The sequence below is a fragment of the Schistocerca nitens genome, chromosome 2 (assembly GCF_023898315.1).
Source record: "Schistocerca nitens isolate TAMUIC-IGC-003100 chromosome 2, iqSchNite1.1, whole genome shotgun sequence".
Lineage (NCBI taxonomy): Eukaryota > Metazoa > Arthropoda > Insecta > Orthoptera > Acrididae > Schistocerca > Schistocerca nitens.
The window spans coordinates 261,786,089-261,810,948 of NC_064615.1; the positions used below are offsets into that span (position 1 = coordinate 261,786,089).

The following is a 24,860-nucleotide window of genomic DNA, read 5'->3' on the forward strand; positions in this document are numbered from 1 at the left end:
ATTTCTGAGCTGTATGCCGCATTTACGTGCTGCCTGAAGTTGAGGGTTTGCTTCCTGCTGCCTCCCATCTGATAGCTCCTTCTTCTTCAGTGCCTCTTCGGAAGGTTTTGGTCAATAGAGGCATACTACATGAGATCGCTAAAAATCAGTGCCTTTAGTGGCTATTTCCCTCTACTTCCTTCGCAAAGCGTTAGACTACAAACGTCACCTCAGAATGTTCATAATTTGCCACCTATTGATCACTTTGGCGATGTACAGAGGTGTTCTCCCTCTGTTGTCCATGGCCGACTTGTCTGCTCCTGCTTCCAGCAGCACAGTTACCACATCCTGGTGCCCCCTCTCTGCTGCCCTGTGCAGCGGTGTAAGCTGCCACCTGTCCCTGGTGTTCACTTCTGCCCCATTGCTCAGTAGACAATCGACTGCCCTCGCATACCCCCTCTCTGCTGCCCAGTGGAGGGCTGTTTTCCTATACTCGTCCCTTGTCTCAACATCTGCCCCAACAGCGGTCAGCACCCGCAGTTCCTCCACTGCTCCATCCTTAGCTGCCTGCAGAAGCCTCCAATTCAGATCCTCTTCTGGCTTGGTGCTGCAAAGAAACAGTGAAATCATCCCACTTTACTGCAGACTCACATATCTACTGAAGCAAAGTTGTCTAGTAGCAGTTCTGAATACAGACAGTGGCAACAAGCGTTAAATCTACAGTTTTCTTACATCTGTGGTACAGAATAGTAGGAAAGTATATTAAGATATAAAAGACAATATTATCTCCTTGTTGCTGTTTCCATTCACTTCTATTAATAATTCCTATTATTCATCATATATAAACGAATTCAATTGTCATGTTAACACATAAGACGACTAGTTTCAACCGCAATTCGCAGTCATATTCAGGTTATATGATCGTTACCGGAATAGCTCGTCAATTCACGAAATCACAATTGCAGTAATAATTGTGTGGCCTGAAGACGACCGCAAAGTGAAGTTGAAACTGGTCGCCTAATATGAAGGAAGTATAGTGATCTAGACATTGTAATAAAAAGTTTTGTACTTTACTGAGAGATCATGTACTCCACAGCGTAACTGTATCAAAATTCATGAAAATATCAATCATTGACAGTCATTTCCTGCATCTTCAGTACTTCCCAGTGTGGTCATACTGGAAGTTGAAAAGATGACACATGAAAAAAAAAAACAATAAAAGGCAACGTTTCAGATTAGAATCCTGGTCCTGCACATATTGTTAACATGCAAGGAAGTTTAAAAATGGAACACAGTCTGCTGCAGAGTGAAAGATTCCTGCTTCAGGTTATTCTGCTAAGGGAGGCATATTTTGTTTATAAATATCCTATTCGTTTCTGTATAAATGTTGTTTCCATGTGAAGATCATAGATTACCTTTCCTACGAAAAACAACAGAAGAGAAACATTAGCACGTACTTAATATTGCACAGTAAAGTGACAATAAACTTACAAACAATCAATAAAATCAGAAAGAGTAGCAATATTTCCAAACAGTTTATATGAAATAGTTTTTGATTTTTTGTGTGAACACATTGTAATAAATAGTTGTTTATTTTTGGGACAGTACATCACAACATGTCTCTCGAGTTTATATGAAATAGTTTTTGACTTTTTGTGTGAATACATTGTAATAAATAGTTGTTTACTTTTGGGACAGTACATCACAACATGTCTCTCTAGTTACACGAAATACCTCTAGCAGATTCCACTATAGGTAAATGCAGAAAAGTGTATTTTAAATTTCAGTACTCGAGTAAAGAGGATGGACATTGCTATGAACACCAGTGTTATGTACAGCCCGCATCTCGTGGTCGTGCGGTAGCGTTCTCGCTTCCCACGCCCGGGTTCCCAGGTTCGATTCCCGGCGGGGTCAAGGGATTTTCTCTGCCTCGTGATGGCTGGGTGTTGTGTGATGTCCTTAGGTTAGTTAGGTTTAAGTAGTTCTAAGTTCTAGGGGACTGATGACCATAGATGTTAAGTCCCATAGTGCTCAGAGCCATTTGAACCATTTGTTATGTACTAGGAGTGTACCTCATAGAGGTGAGACCTTGCTCTCCTCTGAAGTGCGAAATACTTAACATGAAGCAAGGATTTAACTTGATGTATGAAGGAAGATGCAATCTGATTTCTATAACACACACAAGGCTGACAGAGATGAAAATCCCGTTGACTGAGATTATACTATGTGGTTGAAATTTAACTAATTGTGTTCCAAGAGCTGCATTGTGGGCTGTATATTCCGCAGGACGCTGAAACATTGTAGGTATGTTCAATAACTGGTGCGCTCGTAGAGTATGCTGAAAAAATATATAACAGCTCCACTTTCTGCCGCGAGGTGAAAATATATGCTGTAAGCAGTCATAATTTGAAACATTTCCTGTTTTGACGTCACTATGCTGTATGTCGCTTGGTGATGTGCGTTAATTCCTTTTGTGAAGTGACTTGTTGTAATTGGTTAAGAAGGCTGAAGTTTTCCATACGAAACGCAATGGCTATTGAGAAGAAAGACCATGCACTGCTAGTAAAGTTGGTCATGAGAATGGCAGGAATAGCAGCATTGCATTGTAGAAATGTCGCCGCCAGAAACAGTTGCAGAGAAGACCCGTGTCAATAAATAGGCTAAAGAATATAATCAAGAAATTTTAAGAAACGGACGAATTAGACGGTGGAGCAGGGAGGGAGAGGCGGCCTGTTCCCATGGCAGTTGTTGTTTAACTATAGCTGACCGTACACAAACGAGCCTCAAATTCTGCAGCCAGTACGCGATTTGTGTGACAGGAATTGTCTCTCCTCAGGTCAATGGTTCAAAAGTTTTGTCGGCGCATTTTACACTGGTATCATTTTAGACTGTGCTTCAAATGAAGCCCCAAGATAGGCTACAACACCGTATCTTTGCCATTTGTTTTTTGGCATGCATGAAAATGGATGACATGTGGCCAAGTATTATTCTTTGGACAGACGAGGCTCATTTTACTCTTCACCGTGCCGCAAATGCACAGAACTGTCGCATATGGGGTTATACTCCACCTCACCTTTGGCAGAAACATCCACTGCACTCAGCTTACGTGCCTGTGTGGTATGGTTTCTTAAGCTCCTTCACTCTCGGTCCATTTTTACTTGAAGAGATTACACGTCGCGGGCCTGTTAGGTGTACTGTGGCATCTGCGTGTTATAAGGACCCCCGTGTGCAATACGTGATTGCGGCTTCGCCAAAACGCAACTGTGTCCACATTACTATTTTCACGTGAAGTGGGGTAAGACCACACGTCACTTGCCAGGTGAAAGACTTGCTTTGAGAAACCTTCGATAACAACGGCATTATCTCTAGGCAATTGCAAGATGCGTGGAATTCCAGATCCCTTGACTTAAATCCATGTGACTTTTGGTTGTGGGGGATATCTGAAGATCGTGACTATCAGTGATGTATCTGGAATCTTTCTGATCTGAAGGATAGCATACGACGACCTTTTGCTCTGCTTTCGTCGGATGTGCTTCGGACAATTGTCGATCCCGCCAAGTTATGGATGCTGTTTTGGGAACCACATTGAACATGTGTTGTAACTTGTGATATTATCTCTTAATAAACGTACCAGAACCACCGTTATCATGTGTTTGATCGTTCCTGACTGCTTACTGTTCCATATTTTCGCCGGGTGGCAGAAGGCAGAATTATTATTTTTTTCAGCACACTCCATGAGCAGACCGATTAATGAACACACCTACGGTGTTTCAGTGGTCTGCAGTGTATACAACCTGAATGCAGCGCTCGAAACACAACCAGTTTAATTATAACCAACCGATACATTGTTGTATCAATAGTGGTCAAATTCTGAATTTTTGGAGTTGCTCATTTACCTGTCATGAAACGAAGCAGGGAAACGTATGGACATCGTTGTGTGTGTGTGTGTTTTCCTATTGAAATGACCACCAATAGTAATCTGGTGATGGCCACTGACTTACATTTAGTATACTACTACACTTTGTGATCAAAAGTATCCGGACACCTGACTGAAAATGGCGCCCTCCATCGGTAATGCTGGAATTCAACATGGTGTTGGCCCACACTTAGCCCTGATGACAGCTTCCACTCTCGCAGGCATACATTCAATCAGGTGCTGGAAGGTTTCTTGGGGAGTGACAACCCATTCTCCTCAGAGTGCTGTGCTGAGGAGAGGTATCGATGTCGGTCGGTGAGGCCTGTCACGAAGTCGTCGTTCCAAAACATCCCGAAGGTGTTCTGTAGGATCCAGGTCAAGACTCTGTGCAGCCCAGTCAATTACAGGGATGTTATTGTCGTGTCACCACTCCGTCACAGGCCGTGCATTATGAACAGATGCTCGATCGTGTTGAAAGATGCAGTCGCCATCCCCGAATTGCTCTTCAACAGTGGGAAGCAAGAATGTGCTTAAAACATCAATGTACGCCTGTGCTGTGATAGTGCCACGCAAAACAACAAGGGTTCCATGAAAAACATGACCACACCATAACACCACCGCCTCCAAATTTCACTGTTGGCGCTATACACACTGGCAGATGACGTTCACCAGGCACTCGCCATACCCGCACCCTGCAATCGGATCGCCACATTGTATACCGTGATTCGTCACTCCACACAACGTTTTTCCACTGTTCAATCGTGGAATGTTTACGCTCCTTACACCAAGCGAGGCGTCATTTGGCATTTACCGGCATGATGTGTGGCTTACGAGCAGCCGCTCGACCATGTGCCCTTAACATTAGCTACATGTTTCGAAGTTGCATTTATCATGCTCACTATAGTTCCTGTGGTAGTGCTGGATGGCAGCATTTCAGCCGTAGTTATCGGTTTATGTGGGATGGACAGTAAATGTAGGAACTAGAAATAAGTGAATCACACTGAGTCTTCTGTTCCCGTTTCCATGTAGCTTTCCTCAGAAAGCCATTGATGAATGTTGAAAATGCGTTAGAAGTTCAGAACAGAAGAAAATGTCTAACGCCTGTTGCTAATTTTTTATCCAACAAGAATAGTATGCATACTTACTTAATAGTGAATTCCATATGAAAATTTGTTATGAACTCTGAATTCTCAGATATAAACAACTTTATTACTGTGCACACTGAGCAGGTCATACCAGACTCTGCCACATCTTCAAACTAAGCTGAACACACACCTGGCAGAAATGTGCCCAACCAAAATCGGTAATCACTGACAAACTCGTTGTAAATGAGATATCAATGGTCGCAAACTACAAACAGCATTTGCGGACTCAGAAATCCATGATGGGTCTCTTAAGGTTGATGGTCTAGCTGTGACTGGCTGGCGAGATTTCACAGACAATATACGGGGCGACTTGCACGCCGCCAGTGCCGGAACTGTGGACTTTCTCCCTTGTGTTATGGCAGCCTGCTGATGTGGCATCTTTGGCGGGGGCCAAATTAAGTAAGGCGCGACGCTGAGCACGCTGTCCTCACTCTCAATAACGGCGGCCTTGTTTGACATAGAAAAACCATGTTTAGCTGGCTACAAGCAGATTTTGTTTTCTGAAAGGACGAAACTGCTAAAAAGGTTTCATGAAGTGTATAGGTATTGATTAAGGTTCAGTTTGGATTTCTTTTTCAAGTGAGAAAACTTTTAAAACGTCATGCAGGAAACAAATAGGTTAGAAATAATAAAATAATATTATAAGAAATAATATGATAAACTTCTAAAAATAATATTAGAAACTTAATGGTATTCATCACAATCAATGATTTTGGAAAGCCTGCAACTGTGTCATTCATGATTTAAATAGTGGAAACTGCACCATTTACATACGTTTTCATGCTTAACACGTCACCTTTCGAGAATTCATTCTCGTTGCCAAGTACATTTGTTTACACAAGTGTGTTTTGTGATGTTTACATGTGTGATTTTCTGCTTCTCCTTCACTGTAGTCGTCTCTCTGAAGTTATACTACAATCGGAAAATTTGACAAGATAAATCTTGGGATGTTTTTTATATGCTAATTTTAGAAATAGTATTGTCTTCCAACTACTTACAGATATTGTATCTTATCCATTATGAACACACACAAACCATCACACTTTTTTTTTGTTTTTGTAATCAAAACATGTTACATGGATATTATGGTAATATGGTTTCACAAAGAGTTTGTACACTGTCAGAGGTGTTACATTTTTTGTGGATTACATTATTTACATGGAGTTGTCAGTTGTAAAATTTATTATGTTTCCATTACTGACTATTAAATAATCGATTATGTTTTATATTCTGTTTTGCTGTAGATGTTGCGTACAGTCCTCCAGATATACACAGAAACCCTATATACAAAACAATGGTACACAAAGGAAACAAAATTCCGTTGAACAAACATAAAAGACAAAAAGAACTAAACATCATTAGGCAAACTGCACTGACTAATGACTTCGCCAGTTCAATGATAGACAAAATGCTGAAAGTCCTGGCTCTTTAGAAGGAATTAGCAATACATTTTTGTACTGGTAGCATACCTTACGTAGGCACCATTTCTCAAAAAACAGAAAACCCACTTAGGTCACGTAAAGTGCAAGTAACTTCTCCGCAAACTACAACAGAAATTAGTGCACACTTTAAACACTAGAAAAGATAAATTCTCAGACTCAGGAATATACAAAATCACACGTAAAGCTTGCTCAAGCTACTACATAAAACAGACTGACAAGCACTTTCATATTGGGTATCCTGAACACATCAATTGTTAAACACATAAACGATTAAAAAAATCAGAAAAGGCAACACACATAAAAGACATATAAGAAGATGGATGAGAGTAAGGAAGGTTGGATTTAACGTCCCACTGACCGAGGTCATTAGAGACGAAGCTCAAGATCGGATTTTGCCAAGAATGGGGAAGGAAATCGGCCGTGTCCTTTCAGAGGAACCATTTCGGCATTTTCCTAGAGCTACTTAGGGAATCACGGAAAGCCTAAATCTGGATGACCGTACGAGTTTTTGAACCGTCGTCCTCCCTAATGCGAGTCCAGTGTGCTAACCACTGCGCCACTTCGCTCGGTTAATAAGAGGACATTATGGTATTTAATCTACGAGCTGGGAATTTTTGTAAACAAGAAGCAGGGGAAAATAATTCTCGTTGACGAACTAAATAGTGAATCAGTTAATTTTTTCAAATGTTTCTCATGTATATAAGTGCAGTAATTTCTATAAATATGTTCATTTTCTCATGAACTCTACACAACATTTACAACAAAATAGAATAAAAAGCATAATTGACAATTTAAAAGTCAGTAATAGTCAACAATCGTAAAGAAATAAATTTTAGAATTGACAACTCCACCTAAATAATGTAACCACAAAATATGTAACTCCTCTGACAGTGTACATGTTTTGAGTACAAACCCAAACAGTGTAAGTGATGGTTTGTGTGTGTATAATGGAGTAGGCACAATACCTGTAAACAGACAGAAAAAATACTATTTGTAACTGTGACATATAGAAAAGTTCTAGATTTATTTTTGCAGATTTTCCGATTACAGTACTACCTCAAAAAGACGAATATAGTAAAGGAGAGGCAGAAAATCAACATGTAAATATCACAAAAAACATATGTACGAAAATGACAGTGGGAATGAATTCAATACAAATGGCGTGCAGTTTTCATTATATAATTCATAAATGTTAGAATAAATTTTTACTAAAGTTAGAAGCAAAGTAACTCATAAAATTTGTCACATTTGAACGAAAGGTTTAAACAAATTTTTAATCTTCCTCTCCTAAAAAAGAACTCATACATATCTGATCTGTATTTTTATAACCCTCAATACCATTTAATTTATGGTTAAAAACTCAAAAATATTTTCAGAGAATATTGTTTACCACGTGCCTTAAAGTATGCGAGGCCAAGGAGTGTGAAAGTGCTCATTCTCATTTGTCAAATAATCTCCTGTTCTGTTCTTGTCATCTCCTGCGATAGCACCAGAAATATCTCGAGAGAGTGCACTATTCATTGACTTGTTAAGAGAGCTGTGATCAGAAAGTAAAGGAAGTTTTTGTTTTTCTTACTAATAGACTTGTGCCAGCGCTTTTTCCCACGTTGGAAATACTTCTGGCACTCACTTTTCTTTATGGTGTTCAGCTCCTTCAGCAGTTCTGTTTTTATGTCATCGGTGGTAGCAAAACGACGTCCTTTCATGGTTCTTTTCAGCCAAGGAATACAAAGAAGTCCTGGCAGAGGGCCGTTTCCAGCAAATACGGTGGCTGAGGCAACAAAACGGTTCGTTTTTTACCAAAAAATCACAAACAAGCATTGAGGTGTGCGCGGGAGCATTATTGCGATGCTATTTCCACGAGTAGTTTTGTCACAATTCTCGTCGTTTGCTTCGGGTTGCTTCCCGCAAACGGCGCATAACTTCCAGGTAGTATTCCTTAGTGACCACACGACTATAAGGCAGGAACTATGTCCTATGGTAATCGAAGAAAACAGTGAGAATAGCCTTCACATGCAATCGAACTTACCGAAACTTTTTCTTTCTCTTCAAGCAGCTTCCACTGAGACAATTGGGACTTAAGCTTCGACGGCATATCCGTATACCATCATCACCTCTTGTAATCTTCCTTAGAAGTTCTGGATCGGCGGTGACTTCATTCAGCAATTCCTGAACGATGTCTGCGAGATGACGCTTTTGGTCGAAATTTAATATTTTTGGAAGAAACTTTGCTGCTACACGTTTAATGCCCAAAACATCAGAAAAATTGCTCGACATAAGCCAAAGGATGTGCCGAAATCATCAACGAGCTCTCTGATGGTGATCGGCGATTTTCCAGAACCATTTTCTGTACTTCCTCCACATTGTCGTCAGTAATTAATATGCTAGGGCGTCCAGGGTGGTCGTCGTCTTCAGCGTCTTCTCGACCCTCTCTGAAAGATGTATATCACTCTTAAACTCTTGTCTTTCTGATAATAGGTTCGGCAAAAGCCACAGTGAACATTTCGATTGCGGTGCTCCACTTTATTTCATTTTTCAAGCAAAATTTAATTCAGGTTCTTTGATCCATCCTTTTCGTAAAGGAAAACTCGCCGAGCACTCGAGAACAGATATAACCTTTTCAGCTGTCAACGATAAACTAAAAATTCAAAACAACTGAAAATGCAAGCATACATCAGAAACATGTGTACCATGAAGATAAAAAAACTGTATAACCGGATATAAGAAGGCCGCGAAATTCAAAAATTCCCATTACTTTTTGATCACATCTCGTATGCTGATCACCTATATTTGGCCAACGTCTGCTTCGTCTGTTTCATACAACAGGCTTTCTTCCTCATCGCTTGTGATAGTAGCAGGTATCATCAGATGGAATGCAGCAGTCTGAACTCTGTCCCGGGGTCAAGGATTTTCTCTGCCTCGTTATGACTGGGTGTTGTGTGATGTCCTTAGGTTACTTAGGTTTAAGTAGTTCTAGGGGACTGATGACCATAGATGGTAAGTCCCATAGTGCTCAGAGCCATTTGAACCATTTTTTTGAACTCTGTCGTGCTCGTCAGTTAACTGAACCGTTGGGTGCCTATGTCATGTGGAAAACACCTCCTGCTCCAGGTATCTTGTGTGACTAAATTACAGGAGGATTTGTTGTTTGCTGTGCGAGTGCTACCATGCCTCAGTGTTGATCATTTTAGGTAGGGAATGGTCATGTCCAACTATGGGGCACCCTGTTGTGTTATCTGTAGTGGTAAAAGGTCTTGTCTCACACGTTTCCTGTTGTTGGGTTCGGCAGTGGAGCCACACACTCGGTGAACAGAACGCGTGCAAGTGCAAGTTGCGAACAACTTTCCTTCAGCATGATGAGTGTAGCAGGACTCTGTGTACCCAGCAGTTTGGCTGATGGCGGCCCATCCAAAGATGTTAGTGGATTTGATGGACAGGATAATGGATAAACACCATTATGATTATAACGCGTGGTCCAGTAGTTCAATATGTACCCGACTACAAATCCGAAAGTCTGAGGAGTGACCTCTAGTAGGTGCTAGGATCTATTTTTCAGTTATCATTTGTTTCACTTCAGGCAATGATTTATCAGAGCGATAAAAGCTGGATTCCACCTTGGACCGGAGTCAATGTTAAGCTGCAAGGTACCCCTACAAACCAGTCAATTCAGAGGCCAGAGGAAAGCAAAAGCATATCAACTCCATTGGGGTCGTGCCTACTAAAGCACAGCTTTTAGAATGAAGATAGCTCGGGAACTTCCTGAGAAAATACACTGAGGTGACAAAAGTCATGGGATCGCAATACGTTCGTATTCAGACGGCGGTAATCTGGTGAATCACGACGGGAATTAACAAACTTTGAAAGCGAAGTGGTAGTTGGAGCACGACGTATACGACATTCCATTTCGGCATTCGTTAGGGAAGTCAATAGTCCGAGATCTACAGGTTCAAGAGTATGCCGAGAGTAACAGATTTCAGGTATTACCTCTCACCATGGAAAACGCAGTCCCCGTCGGCCTTCACTTAACGACCGAAAGCAGTGGCGTTTGTATCGAGTTGTCAGTGCTAATGGAAAAGAAACATTTGGTGAAATAAACGCAGGAATTAATGTGGGACGTACCGTTAGGACAGTGAGGCGAAATTTGGCGTTAATGGACTATGATACTAGACAACCGATGCAAGTGCCTTTGCTAACAGCTTCGGTTGAGCCCTAGACAATTGGAAAACTGTTACCTGGTCAGATGAGTCCCGATTTAAGTTGCTAAGAGCTGATGGTAGGGTTCGAGTGTGGCACAGACCCCACGAAACCATGAATCCAAGCTGTCAACAAGGTGTCAACACGACCCTGTGCAAGCTGGTGGTAGTTCGATAATGATGTGGACTGTGTTTACATGGAATATACTAGGTCATCTGGGTCAAATGAACCGATCGTTGGCTGTAAATGATTATGTTTAGCTACCTGGAGACCATTTTCTGCCATTCATGGACTTCATGTTCCAAACAACTACGGCATTTTGGTGTATGACATTGCGCCATGTCACCAGGCCACAATTGTTCGTGATTGGTTTGAAGAATATTCTGGACAGTTCGAACCAATGATCTGGGCACCTATCGAAAATTTAAGGGACATAATCGAGAGGTCAGTTCGTGCGCAAAATCCTGTATCGGCTACATTTCGCAATTTTTGACGGTTATACAGGCAACATGGCTTAATATTTCGGCAGGGGACTTCCAACAACTTGCTGAGTCTATCGCACGTTGAGTTGCTGGACTACGCCGGGCTAAATGATGTCCTATACGATATTAAGAGGCATCCAATGATTTGTCACCTCAGTGTAGAACTCTATACAGTTCGAAGACTCGCATCTCGAACCTTTGCCTGTTGCGGGCAGTCGCTCTCTTCATTAAGCTTTCGAAGCATGAGCCGTGACCCGCCATACGAACTTTACTCCCGCCAGAACCTCATCCTACATTCCGAATTTCTCTTAAGTTTTCCTGCACGCCATGCTGGACCAGCACTCCTGGAAGTAAGAATAAAAATGACTTAGCCACAGCATACAGGTTCGTACTTGGATAGTTGAGTCGGCAAAGTAATATCCCACAAAATGTAAACGTTCCTGGTTCGAGTTTCAGTCCGCCACGCAGTTTTAAACTCCATTTCACCACCCACCATGATGAGGAGTGAAAATTCATTCTGCAGACAGTGTTATTTATGAGAATGAAAACAACGTCGTTGAAAGATTGTATCTCTAATTTGCTTTGCTGAATAGCGTAAGATTGTGAGTTGAATTTGGTATGCTGAAATCGGGTGCTAATTAGACCATGAAAGCGGGTTACAAGCCGTTGAGCTGTCTGGGGAGAAGTTAACCGTGCGTTTACTGGGCCACTGTTTCACGACTGGGTAACTAGTCTAGGTTTACCACCTTACCAATCAGACTAACATTGATTATAATCTTTTACAGTCATACAACAACCGGTAATATATCTATATAAAAGGAGAATTTAAATAAAAAGAAAGAAATCAGTTTATATTTGCAAATTTATTTTAAAGATTGTTCATTGAAATTTCAGCATATTATACGTGAGTTATAACTGAGCTGGTGCCTTATTTACGATTGTGAGACTGTGAGATTGGAATATTACGGAACACATAAAATATGGAGTCAAGATTGGGAGACTGGATACAACACTGCATTCATAAAACAACACACAAAGAACATTGAAACTTTTTTTTTTATTTTTTTTTTTATTTTATTTTTTTTTTTTTTTTAAATATTTAGTTTATTTCATTTTTTCAAACGGGGCGAAATTTTTATCATATTATATACAACAAGATGTGCAAGTATTTACAAACATACGGAAATTCCAAGATTGTTTTTTTTTTTTGGGATATGTATGAACACAAAATAGCCAATTATGGCTATCAGAAAAAAGAGCACGAAATGGAATGTTCGATGCAGACTATTAATATATTATATTCACATAAATTTAGCCACTGACTATATCACACTCACGGATATACATAAAAAACGTAGGATTATCTCCTTAGGATTTGTACAAATACTCTGTGGGTGACAAATGTGAAACAATTCAAGTACTTTTACTTTACGAAGACTCAGTTAATGAACTTCCTTCATCGTAATTCGGCAAGTCAACAGTTGAAGAAATTGAAGCTTACAAGTCTATACAACGCATAATATTACTTTTATCTTTAAAACAATAAGTTCAGGAAGGACAGTAAATAACAAGTCACAGAGACTGGAAAACAAAGCTCTCGTTCCTCTCCGAAAAGAAAAAAAGAGAGTTCCTCATTTCGCTCGTTATCGTCATAAAATTTTGAAATGCAAAACTGTACACTCACTATATTTAATGAGACATAAAAATCTGTGTTTTACCGTGACTTCGGCTCAGACAGGGGAGAGAACTACGTTTGTATTATTAAAAAGAGGGAAGAAAAACAAAAAATGTAGAATTTGCTTACCGTGTTTCTTTCTGAGACGACAAACGGAACCAAAAGGCCTACGTGCACGCGACACACAATTCTACAATCGTGTGTCTCTTTATCACTCTCTGTCCCTTCCCTTGCAGCTACGACGGAATTACGTACACAGCGTGGGAGGACAGTTACTGGCTGGCTAAAACAAACACGAGAAAATGAAAGGTAATGTACGGGTAAATGGCTATACGAATTTTATGTGCTTGCGTAGACGCGGAACAAGTGGAAATGGGCTTAGTGACAAGAAAAAGAGAAATACTGCTCGGACTCCGCGAGATTTGGCCTCCGTACAAAGTGTCAAGAAATTATAAACCGGCGTCTTTGCAGGATAACGTCTCCGTGGTGAGAGTTCGTGTAGAGGAGACAGCCGGTTTGTGAGAGTTATTTTTTTTTTTATCGGAACGCGGGGCTGTGGCGGAGGTACGTGGAGTTATCGCGCCGGGAAGCTATCCCCTAAGATATCGGAGGTCTGTTAGGAGTCTGTCGTGGTCTGTAACGTTTGCCGACGAGCTTGAGCACAAGACGACACACAGGTCACGCCTACCAGCGTCGCGTCAGTAGGAGCACGGCGTCCAGGCGGTCTGCTGCTGGAGGTGCGCCGCCTGCGGGGGCGGCGTGGGCGTCTGGCACTGGCTGATGTCGGCGGCGGCCGCCGCGGCGAGCGGCGGCGCCGGTCCCTACATGTGCGCCAGCGTCTGCATCTGGGCCGCCATGGGGTCGGGCGACGCGGAGTGCTGGTGGTAGTAGCGCGCCGCGGCCGCCGCCGCCGCCTGCTGTTGCTGCTGCTGCTGGTGCTGCTGCTGTTGCTGCTGCTGGTGGTGGTCGGGCACGCCGGCAGACGGGTCGGTGGGCAGGTACATGGAGATCATCTGGCGCAGGTCGCCCTGCGCGGGGGCGGCGGCGTACTCACGCTTCACCACCGGCGTGGGCGTGTGCAGGCCCGCGCTGCCGGGAGACACGGGCTCCGACTTGATGCTCGAGCTGCCGGGAGACATCTGCGACGGCTGCTGGTAGGGCGAGCCGGCGCCGCCGGGCACGGTGACGCTGCCGTTGGTGGCGCCGGGCTGGCCGCCGCCCCCGGAGCCGGGCCCCGCGGCCGCCGCGGCCGTGGCGTACATGCCGCCGTAGGACGCCGCCGCGCCGTTCATGTAGGCGCTCGCGGCCGCCGCCGTCGCCGCGTTGGGGTGCATCCGAGCGGTAGGCAGTTGGAGAGTTGCAGCCGAACAGTAGGACCAACGTTGAAACAGGTAGCTACGGTTCCTAAAAGCAGAGAGGTTTCCATTCTTAGTATGGTCCGGTCCGTCCCCTGTCATGTTGGTATAGGAAGCTGCCCCTCTGGCGCCTTCCGTTGGTCTTTGTGAGCGACTCTCGGGAGCACGCTGGGTAGTTCAGTGGGAGTCTGGCAGTTGGAGAGTTGCAGCCGAGCAGTAGGCAGTTGGAGTCCAGTAGTAGCGCAGGGCAGTCCAGCAGTAGCAGTCTGGCGGTAGCGAGCGTCTCAAGTGGTAAGATCTCCGGCCAAGCGCGTGTCTGTTAAGTCCATAGGACAATGGATTTGCTAAGTTCAGCTTAACTGAGAATTTAATCATTTTATTTCGGGTTAGCTTTAAAATAGCTAAGGTTATCTTTAATTGCAGCGGAGTGTAATTCTCGTGTCCAGTTCAGATTAATTTGCGGTAGTTGCTTTGTTACTACTTTGTGAGTAAAGTGGAACCACGTGTTGGTCAGTAACTCTAAGTAAGATCAATCTTAAATGCAAATGCTTGTGTGATTATAACGTATCGTCTTGAAAAGATTTTGAATATACCAACTTTTCTTTATGTTCAACCCACGTGGCGTGTACTTTGTGAGACCAGTACCACGTGCTTATATAACTGTTTGACCCATCAGGTTAATAGTAAGACGTTAGTAACCAGTTCGAGGTTTTTGTTTTGTAATTTGCTTTTTGATCTAATTTATTTTCATTATCTAAATTATTGCGGAGTTATACGCTTTCTGTAAACCAAGTTGACCACGTGAAGGGTAATTACAAGACGGACAGGATTGTGCTATGAAAGTAATCTCTGAATCTGTTTGTAGTGATTAACTTTCTCTTGCATGCGTTTCAATGTTCTTTGTGTGTTGTTTTATGAATGCAGTGTTGTATCCAGTCTCCCAATCTTGACTCCATATTTTATGTGTTCCGTAATATTCCAATCTCACAGTCTCACAATCGTAAATAAGGCACCAGCTCAGTTATAACTCACGTATAATATGCTGAAATTTCAATGAACAATCTTTAAAATAAATTTGCAAATATAAACTGATTTCTTTCTTTTTATTTAAATTCTCCTTTTATATAGATATATTACCGGTTGTTGTATGACTGTAAAAGATTATAATCAATGTTAGTCTGATTGGTAAGGTGGTAAACCTAGACTAGTTACCCAGTCGTGAAACAGTGGCCCAGTAAACGCACGGTTAACTTCTCCCCAGACAGCTCAACGGCTTGTAACCCGCTTTCATGGTCTAATTAGCACCCGATTTCAGCATACCAAATTCAACTCACAATCTTACGCTATTCAGCAAAGCAAATTAGAGATACAATCTTTCATCGTCTCGTAGCAAATTTGGATAGCAGGTTCGGTGTTGTGACGTGTATACGTAATCATGGTACTTACCATATAGGAAAGAGGGTGCCATTGGATGGGGTAGTCATCGGCAGCTGGCAGGGTCCTGTCAGTGGCGCAGCTGCTATGGCTGTGGCAGGCATCAAGCCGTAGCCTGTCTGGGGTCTCATTCCGTCAGGCGGTCGTGCCTGCGGCAGATGGCGAAGATCTGTGTGTGGCACAACTGCGACTGGTGCACCGTGGAGGTGGCCCTGGAGCCACGTCCCAGGGGTCAGCCTCCCATCTCCGGTGTCTGGAGCGCTGCACACAGGAACACAATGTCAGTGGAGACTTGCTGTCTTACAAAGAGGAGTCTTTAGTCTAATTTTAACCTAAGGACTGATTACACGGCACTGAGTAGACATATGTGGCGTAGCAACGTACACCACTCATATGCAATCAGACATAGCTACACGGGGTGGACAAAGATATGGAAACACTAAAACACAACAGATTACCATGCTTAATTCCAGTCGTCTCGGAATGGATAAATAGAATTCCTATATTGTCTTCAAGGAAATCTTATATCATTCTTCCTGCAAAATAGAGGCAAGTTCAGATAATGTTCATGAAGGTGGATAGCCATCGTGCACCCTTCTCTCCCACGACCACTAGGGCAGGATAAAACTGAAGTCTAGTAACTGGTGGTCAGAGGAGATGAGACAATTCATCTTCGTTCCCACAATATCAGTTCTGGATGATGCGAGCTATGTGAACAAGGCCCTGTTGTTTTGGAACATGGTGTCACTATTGAGGAGCAGACATTGTACAATGGAACGGGCCTGATCAGCCAAAATGTTCACATAATCTTTGGCGGTAACGTGACCTCTCAGAGGAACCATGGTGCCGATGGCATACCGCGATATGGCTGGCCAAATCATCACCGAATCCCCGCCATTTTTCGCTCTTTGGACGTAAACTCAGCCAGAAGTTGGAAACAGTGTGAAACAACACTCGTCCGACCAAATGACATTCTTGCATCGCTCCAGGTTTTATGGTTTCGACACCACATTTTTCTGTTATGGGCATTTGCATCACTGAAGAATGGTTTTGGAATTCCAGCTTGTCCTTTGGTTCCCTGCTTGTGGAGCTCCATTCGTGTTGTTTTGGTGCTGAAAGGTTTCGCGAGTGCGACATTTAGTTCTGAAGTGAATTTTGCAGCTGATGTTTTTGTACTTATCGTCACAAACCTCGTCAATGACCTTCCATCACCATCATTCGACACAGACTGTTACTTAGCGGATAATGTTCTTCCGCTTTCCCTTTATGCGGTATAAATCTTCGATACGCTGACTCTTGAAGCACCAAACACTCCATCTCCCTTGGTTATAGAAGCACCTACCATACTAGCACCAACAATATGCCCTTGTTAGAATTAACTTAGCTCCGACATAATTCACTCACAATTATGCATGGACTTTTCTGATGACGACTCACACTTAGCAAAGTGTTGAGGACATTTACATGTGCCATTCGTGACCAAACAAAGCAACCTGCACGCTTCGGTAACATCTGCACCTATTTTCAAGCATGCATTTCTAGCGGTGTTTCCATATTTTTGTACAATCCCTGAAGCTTGCAAAGAATCATAGCTTCATCGTCATAGATGTTCTTGCACAAGATGGCCTGCCGCTTCAGCTGAGTGATGCTGCTACCGTACAAGCAACGAAATATTACATTCAACATTATACATTTAATTACACCTTTGGCATACAGCAAAGGGAATGAAGCTTTGTACGAAAGTTTGCCGTGTTAATACTACCAAATGAGTTTCTGCCTCTTACCGAGTTTAAAGCTTTCATGAATCAGTAGCTTCCTGACAAGTCCATATGCATTAGGCAAAAGTCACTGAAGAAACCTGATGATGTATCTAGCCTTTGATACAACGCAGGAAAACAATTTTCTACGAAAACTATGTTATGCAATAGTTTTCATTTTGGCTAACTGTATGACATATGTAAAATTATGCCAATATCATCTGTTTTATTGCCCAAATGTGTGAGGGACTATATGTGATATGTCTCTGACAATCCATCGGAGACAGTACAACAGCAGCCAGACATGAAGTACTTGAATAATGAAAATAGAAAGCACCAGCTGTATTTGAATTGAGACGTCATTTATTTGAAACGTGCTACCAGTTTTGACGCAAAAAAGCATCTTCAGGCCCCAAACAATCTGCCGTCAGTGAACAGGCCTCAATGACAAAGAACATACAGAAACAGTACAACTTATTAAGCATGTTGTGCCAGCATGTGCAACCAACAAAGTCGAGTGTAGTGAGGCCAAAATCAACTGGATTACATAACTTCCAGTAACGAGCCCACTAATGGTCGTTGGACCATGGCGCCACATGATACTTTTTGTAGGAAATCATTCCACATCCCGTAGATGGAACACGAGTGTGTAGGTCGTGAAATTAAGACAATGTTATCATGGAATGTTATCATGCCTTCACACTCCCCCTCCTTTGTTACCTGTAACAGAACCTAGTAGAGAAATATGTCTGGTCCTAGACGCACGTGGAATTAACAAAATTACAATGCCAGTATGTATATTACCTGAGAATTTGGAGGAGCAGCTGCAAACGTCAAGCCTAGATTTGAGCACCTCTTACTGGCCACCTCTTATTTGCTGATCCCTTTATCAGTTGAATCTAGAAAGTGCACATTGTTCAAACTGGCGGGATCTATCAATTTTATGTTTTGACCTTTGGTCTATTTGTGAGCTGTGGTGTATTTATTATAGCACTAGACACTTTGCTCAGACCTGACGTGATAGATATGGTAATGTTATATGTTGATGACATTGTAATTGCTACTGCCACATGGAAAGAACACCTGGACGAACTAGATAAGATTTTGTGGAAATTGTCAGAGTGGAGTGACAGCTAAACTGCAAAAGTCGGGGTTTGGAAGAGAGGAAATTCAGTTTCTAGGTAATTTTATTTTACGATCATGCACTGTACATGATCCTGATAAAATCAGTGCAATTAAGAATTATCCTGCAACAAACGACATTTAAAGTCATTTATTGGTTTATGTTCCTTCTTCTGTTGTTTTGTACCGAATCAATTGCTGAAAAGCCCATTACTGTGAGGTTTACTAAAGAAGAACGCCGTTAGGTTTTGGTCAGATATTTTTCAAATAGATTTTGACGCTATTAAAGATGCACTTGTGAATTTCGATATCCTACGCCACCCTGACAAAACGTTAGACTCTTATATTTCCACTGACACATCCTTTTCAGGAATCAGATCTTACCTGTTTCAGATGCCAGTGAGAGATGGTAAAAATGAGTTGATATAATCAAGTTTGCGGCTAGAACTTAGTCTGAATGAGAATGTGGATATTCAGCTAATAAGTTTGAAGATCTAGCTGTCATTTGAGTTTTTACGAAATTTAATTATTAAGTTTATGGTGAACATATTAGAGTGTACTATGATCACCAGGCACTTACCTTTCTATTAACGTCTAAGTTACTGCACCCAAGAATTTCTAGATGGCTGGTATATCTTCAAGAATACGACTTTGAAGTAATGAATACACAAGGTAATTATACTGTCGTCACTGACACATTATTGCGTCTGTCACAAGGAGGAATTGAACTTTCTGATCTCACTGAACAAATCGCAGATTACAGAATGCTTTTGATGAAAGACACACGCTATACGTAATATTGTTTAGGCATATGGCAACACTGCAGGATTCAGATCCTAGTGGAATAAGGTAAAAATGCTTCTTTCAGATAATCTGTACGAAGGAATTCAACAACTTTACAAGATTTACAATGATGTATTTATTCTACCGACACAATTTTAATAGTGATAATTTGTGTTTATGTATTCTAATGCACGTTGAGAATCTTTAGTTTGGCATACTCACTGTGTGCTGTCACCACAGTGCTACTAAATGGATGTTGAAACTGAATTTATATTGCTATTTCCCAAATACGCGAATATACAGTGAGCAGTTTGTAAAAACCTGCCTCCTGTGTCCTCGCGGACTTGTGTCGAGGTCCGGTGAGCCGGCCAGTCTGTGGATGGTTTTTAGGCGGTTTTCCATCTGCCTCGGCGAATGCGGGCTGGTTCCCCTTATTCCGCCTCTGGTGTGAGATGTTCCATGAGGGGGGTCCACCGGGGGCCGAAACGCACAATAACCCTGTAAGAGTGGTTCGATGTGTGGCGGTGGAGGGGTGAAGGGGGCTGCGGTAGTCGTTGTGGGGTTGTGGACCACTGCGGGTGCATCGGGGACGGAGCCTCTCCGTCGTTTCTAGGCCCCCGGTTAACATACAATACAATACAACACAATACTACCAACACAACCGATCCATCTGATATCTGTTGATACGGCTGGGCTAGCACCGACCACACATGGTTGTGTCAAACATTTACTGGGTTTCTATGATCTTTTTTCTAAATGCTTTAAATCTATGCCTCAAAGCGAACAGCAGCATATGCTACGATATGAAGAATTTACAAACAGTACACAACCTTGTTGGCAAAATTGTTGCATTCCTTACAGGCAATGCATCGAACTTACCATATAGGATATGAAAAGATTTTCTGAAAGACAATGACGTTAAGTATGTTTTGATATCTCGCTTCAATCGCAAAGCAGCCGACCAAATGCATTTTTAGGCAATTTAATCTATTTATAAGAACGCATGCAAATACAAAACACACACACTGGGTAGAGTTTACAGAATCTTTTGAACAAATAGTAAACAACCTGCCAGTTTACGCCACACCATACCGCCTGCTGAGCAACAACAAAGAAGCAAATCGTTGGATAAATCCCTTGCCACATCTGCTGAAGGAATAAATCACTCTACAAGAAAAGGTAAGAGACACACTAATCACAAGGACAGAACACGACAGAATTGGAAAGAAAGCACAAGATAAAGAGTTACGACGAGTCCAAACGTACACTCTCGCAGAAACAGTTTTGCCAAGATCACATCCGAAATTATCTGTACTGCATAAACGCAACAGTAAATGGCAATTGGTTTTCAGCGGTCCTTATAAGAACAGTAATATACCTAACCCTGGCAATTATCTTTTGGCTTTTCCAAGATCAGAAGAAATTAAGAGATTTATATGCCCACCAGAATCTCAAGAGGTATCTACATAGCTAGCCACAAAGTTTTGAAGCTGAGAAACATAATAAAAGAGGTTTATTTATTATTGGTAAATTTTGAAATTTCATGGGAGATTTATATTTTTGTACATGTAACTACATTCTGTGAAAGATCATTAATGTCGGTATAATGTGTATACTTAATTGAATTATTTGGACGTAAGACTATAAAGAAATCTGATATCCAAACACCTATTTTGTTACGCATTAAAAGACATACACTTATGTTCTGAGATAGCAATCTCAATTTATCAGGCCGGCCGGGGTGGCCGAGCGGTTCTAGGCGCTACAGTCAGGAACCACGCGACCGCTCTTCTGCATGATGGATGAATGAATAAATAAAAATAGTAGCTGCATGGCATCCCAGTGTTGTTATCGGTTTACCACAAAGCTTGGTATAGGGTTATGTATTTTAAAAATCACAAAATCAAACTGAAAAGTACAATCAAACAGGTTATTCCTGAAAAACTGACACAAAGTCGTCCTGGCAAAAAATATCCTGGGAATCGAAGCAAACAGGCTTTAATTTAAGTGCTATTAATTAAATATTTATTGAACTATATGTGAAATACCTGTTTAAGAAGTCTGTAGACGTTTCAGTTGAAACAAAATACCCATTTTACAGGATTTACGCTAATGACACCCTTCCGTTTTTCACAATGCGGCTTTTACACTAGCTAATAGAGGGGGTATTAGTTCAAATATTCATTAACAGGATCAGAACTGCCTACTGGTGACATTCATTGAAATGCAAATTACTGGAACATGCTTTCAAAAATGAATTTATCGTTTTTTGCTATTATTGGCCAAACACCGAATGGCACATGAATACGATTTCAAAGTGAGAATATGTGTAAACTACAGTGATACTGACGCACTGACAGTCTAATAAAACAAAAGATCAGTTCTGCATTGAGGTATACCTCCATGCAGTTGTGCTCCTTCAACATTTCAAGAATATTTCATTTTGTGGACATCCACAAGACATGATAGCATGCCTTCCTTACGCCTTTCCTCGTTGCACACATTTATCGGCTAAAAAAGTGGGTAAATTTTTTACAAACGTGAATATTAAAAACGGTGGGCATGTAATTTGAAAGTTGAAAAGGTAACGAGTAAGAATCAGTAGCAAACAAGAATAGCTTCGCCAGTTATTGACGCAAATACAGTAAAAGAGGGTTTCGGTGGATTACGAAAGCATCCTTTTCGCATCACATACTTCTCTTCTCGGTTATTTCCAAAGTTTAAACAAACAGAAAGTTGCATTTAAGAGGGTAAATGCGACGTGTTACTGGATCAAATACTCATTTGAGAGCATAAAAACGTTTTAAAATGCTTTCCTGACACTATATTATTAGCGTAATCACTGTAATATTTACTATTTAAAACAAATGTCTCATGCATACGACAGAAATCCCGAACAAAAAGCAATCGTAAACAGTCTCCATGTAGCAAGTAGATTGCTATTGTTCTGGGGCACCTAACATGGCCGGGCCAGCGTACAGCGTAAGTCTGTAGCGCCATCTCCCCTTACTTCGGCCTCCACGGTTTTTGTTACATATAGTACCAATCTCCAACCAAAAATAATGTCAGCTTGGCACTACCATCGTTGGTACACGAGAGCACGCACACAGAGGGTGTTCGCAAGTTGACAGTGAGTAAGCCCGGAAGTGACTAATTGCGAAAGCAGTTGCAAAACTTAATGTATGAACTTCGTGGTGATAAAATGTTAGGCGAGGCATTGTGAAGGTAACGAGCAATGGCACTGGCTATAGTATAATAATTATTTGGGAAGAGTTTCAGAATATTAATGGAAGAAGAGTACCGTGTAGCCAAATGTATTTCATTCTGCTCGTAAAGAGAAGAAGAACCTTCTGCCTACTAATTGTTGTCATCAAATCATTACGTCGCTCCTACAGCAGCTCCACTTCAAAGTAACACTGTTCCATTCCAGAAGTTTAGAAAGACTTGTATACTAATGTCATGAAAGAGCCAGCAAATAAATCTTAAATTTTGCCGTTTAAGTGAAAAGAGAATTTTTAAACGTAACTGAACGCGCCGTTTCGAATATAGTAAATTCGACTACATTCATAAACGTTCTGAGAAAGTACTAATCCAGTATTAAAATTAATTCTTCTGCAAGAGAAGTTCAAGCACTAATCAACATTATTTTGTAAGTTTATGCATTTATTTACGTGTTGTATGATGCTTGACTTTCGGATTTGCAGCGTCGCCTGTTTTTATTGCCTTTGACTGTGACGTATTCAGTTTTCGTTTATTATGTTTCTGGTAATGACTTGTGTTTGTTAACAAGAAATGATCAGTGAAACCTAAAGACAATAAATATTACAGGGAATCAACGTCTGCTCATTATTACCGTGTTATGTGTCACAAATAGTAAATGACTTTTGATTTTGAATTGTTATAAAATGTTCAGTGTCACGTTAAATGACTTTCAAACATTTTATAACGTCTTCCATTTTGAACCGAGCTCTCACGCGTGCATTTACCATTACCGCCTACATATTGTTGTTGTTGTTGTTGTTGTCTTCAGTTCAAACACTGGTTTGATGCAGCTCTCCATGCTACTTTATCCTGTGCAAGCCTCTTCATCTCCGAGTAACTACTGCAACCTACATCTTTCTGAACCTGCTTAGTGAATTCACCTCTTGGTCTCTCTCTACGATTTTTAGCCTTCACGCTGCCCTCAAATACTAAATTGATGATCCCTTGATGCCTCAGAATGTGTCCTACCAATCGATCCCTTCTTTCAGTCAGGTTGTGGCACAAATTTCTCTTCTTCCCAATTCTATTCAGTGCCTCCTCATTAGTTACGTGGTCTACCCATCTGATATTCAGCATTCTTCTGTAGCACCACATTTCAAAAGCTCTTCATGTCTAACTGTTATCGTCTATGTTTCCCCTTCCATACATGGCTACACTCCATACAAATACTTTCAGACAGGACTTCCTGACACTTAAATCTATACTCGACGTTAACAAATTTCTCTTCTACAGAAGTGCTTTTCTTGCTATTGACATTCTACATTTTATCACCTCGACCATCATCCGTTATTTTGCTTTCCAAATAGCAAAACACGTTTACTACTTTATGTGTCTCATTTCCTAATCTAATTTCCTCAGCATTACCAGATTTAATTCGAGAACATTCCATTATCATCGTTTTTCTTTTGTTGATGTTCATCGTATACCCTCCTTTCAAGACTCTGTCCATTCCGTTCAACTGCTCTCCCAAGTCTTTGGCAGTCTGTGCCAGAATTACAATGTCATCGTCGAACCTCAAAGCTTTTATTTCTTCTATCTGGACTTTAATTCCTACTCCAAATTTTTCTTTTGTTTCCTTCACTGGTTGCTCAATATACAGATTGAATAACATCGGGGAGAGTCTACAACCCTATCTCACTCCCTTTTCAACCAGTTTCCCTTTCGTGCCCTCGACTATAGTAACTGCCATCTGGTTCATGTACAAATTGTAAATAGCCTTTCGCTCCCTGTATTTTACCCCTGCCACCTCCAGAATTTGAAAGACGCTATTCCAGTCAACATTGTCAAAAGCTCTCTCTAAGTCTACAAATACTAGAAACGTAGCTTTGCCTTTCCTTAATATATCTTCTGAGACAAATCGTACGGTCAGTATTGCCTCACGTGTTCCAAAATTTCTTCGGAATCCAAGCTAACCTTCCCCAAGGTTGGCTTCTGTCAGTTTTTTCCATTCTTCTGTGAAGGATTCGTGTTACTATTTTGCAGCCGTAACTTATTAAACTGATAGTTCGGTAATTTTCACACCTCACTGCCTACATAATTTTCAGTAATTGTTACGTAAATTCATATTTCCGCTCAGTGTAGTCTGTTTCATAACATTTAACTGAAAACAGAATGGCGGCCGTGTTATTTCACTAAACAAATATAGTTTTACTAAATTTCAAATTCGTACTCAAGAACATTCTCGTTAACTACTCAAAATCAGTTAACTCGACATCAAATTGTTTTTCTGATTTCGATGGTTTGCAGTGGAGCCTGTTTCGTTGGTATAATGTTTTGCAGCAGTACATTTATCTGCATTCTGCTGGTACAAAATT

At 41.4% G+C, this 24,860-nt stretch overlaps 1 protein-coding gene across 1 annotated transcript in view; it reads right to left on the reverse strand.

Annotated features, from left to right (window-relative positions):
• Positions 1 to 204: 204 nt before the first annotated feature.
• Positions 205 to 24,860, reverse strand: part of LOC126234970 (ankyrin repeat domain-containing protein 1-like) — a 47,288-nt gene continuing 22,632 nt past the window's right edge. Inside the window, exons 3-4 of the mRNA XM_049943709.1 lie at positions 13,773 to 14,041; positions 205 to 586 (exon numbers count right to left, since the gene is read on the reverse strand). Coding sequence (XP_049799666.1) covers positions 205 to 586; positions 13,773 to 14,041 — 651 coding nt within the window. The remainder of the gene's footprint in view (positions 587 to 13,772; positions 14,042 to 24,860) is intronic.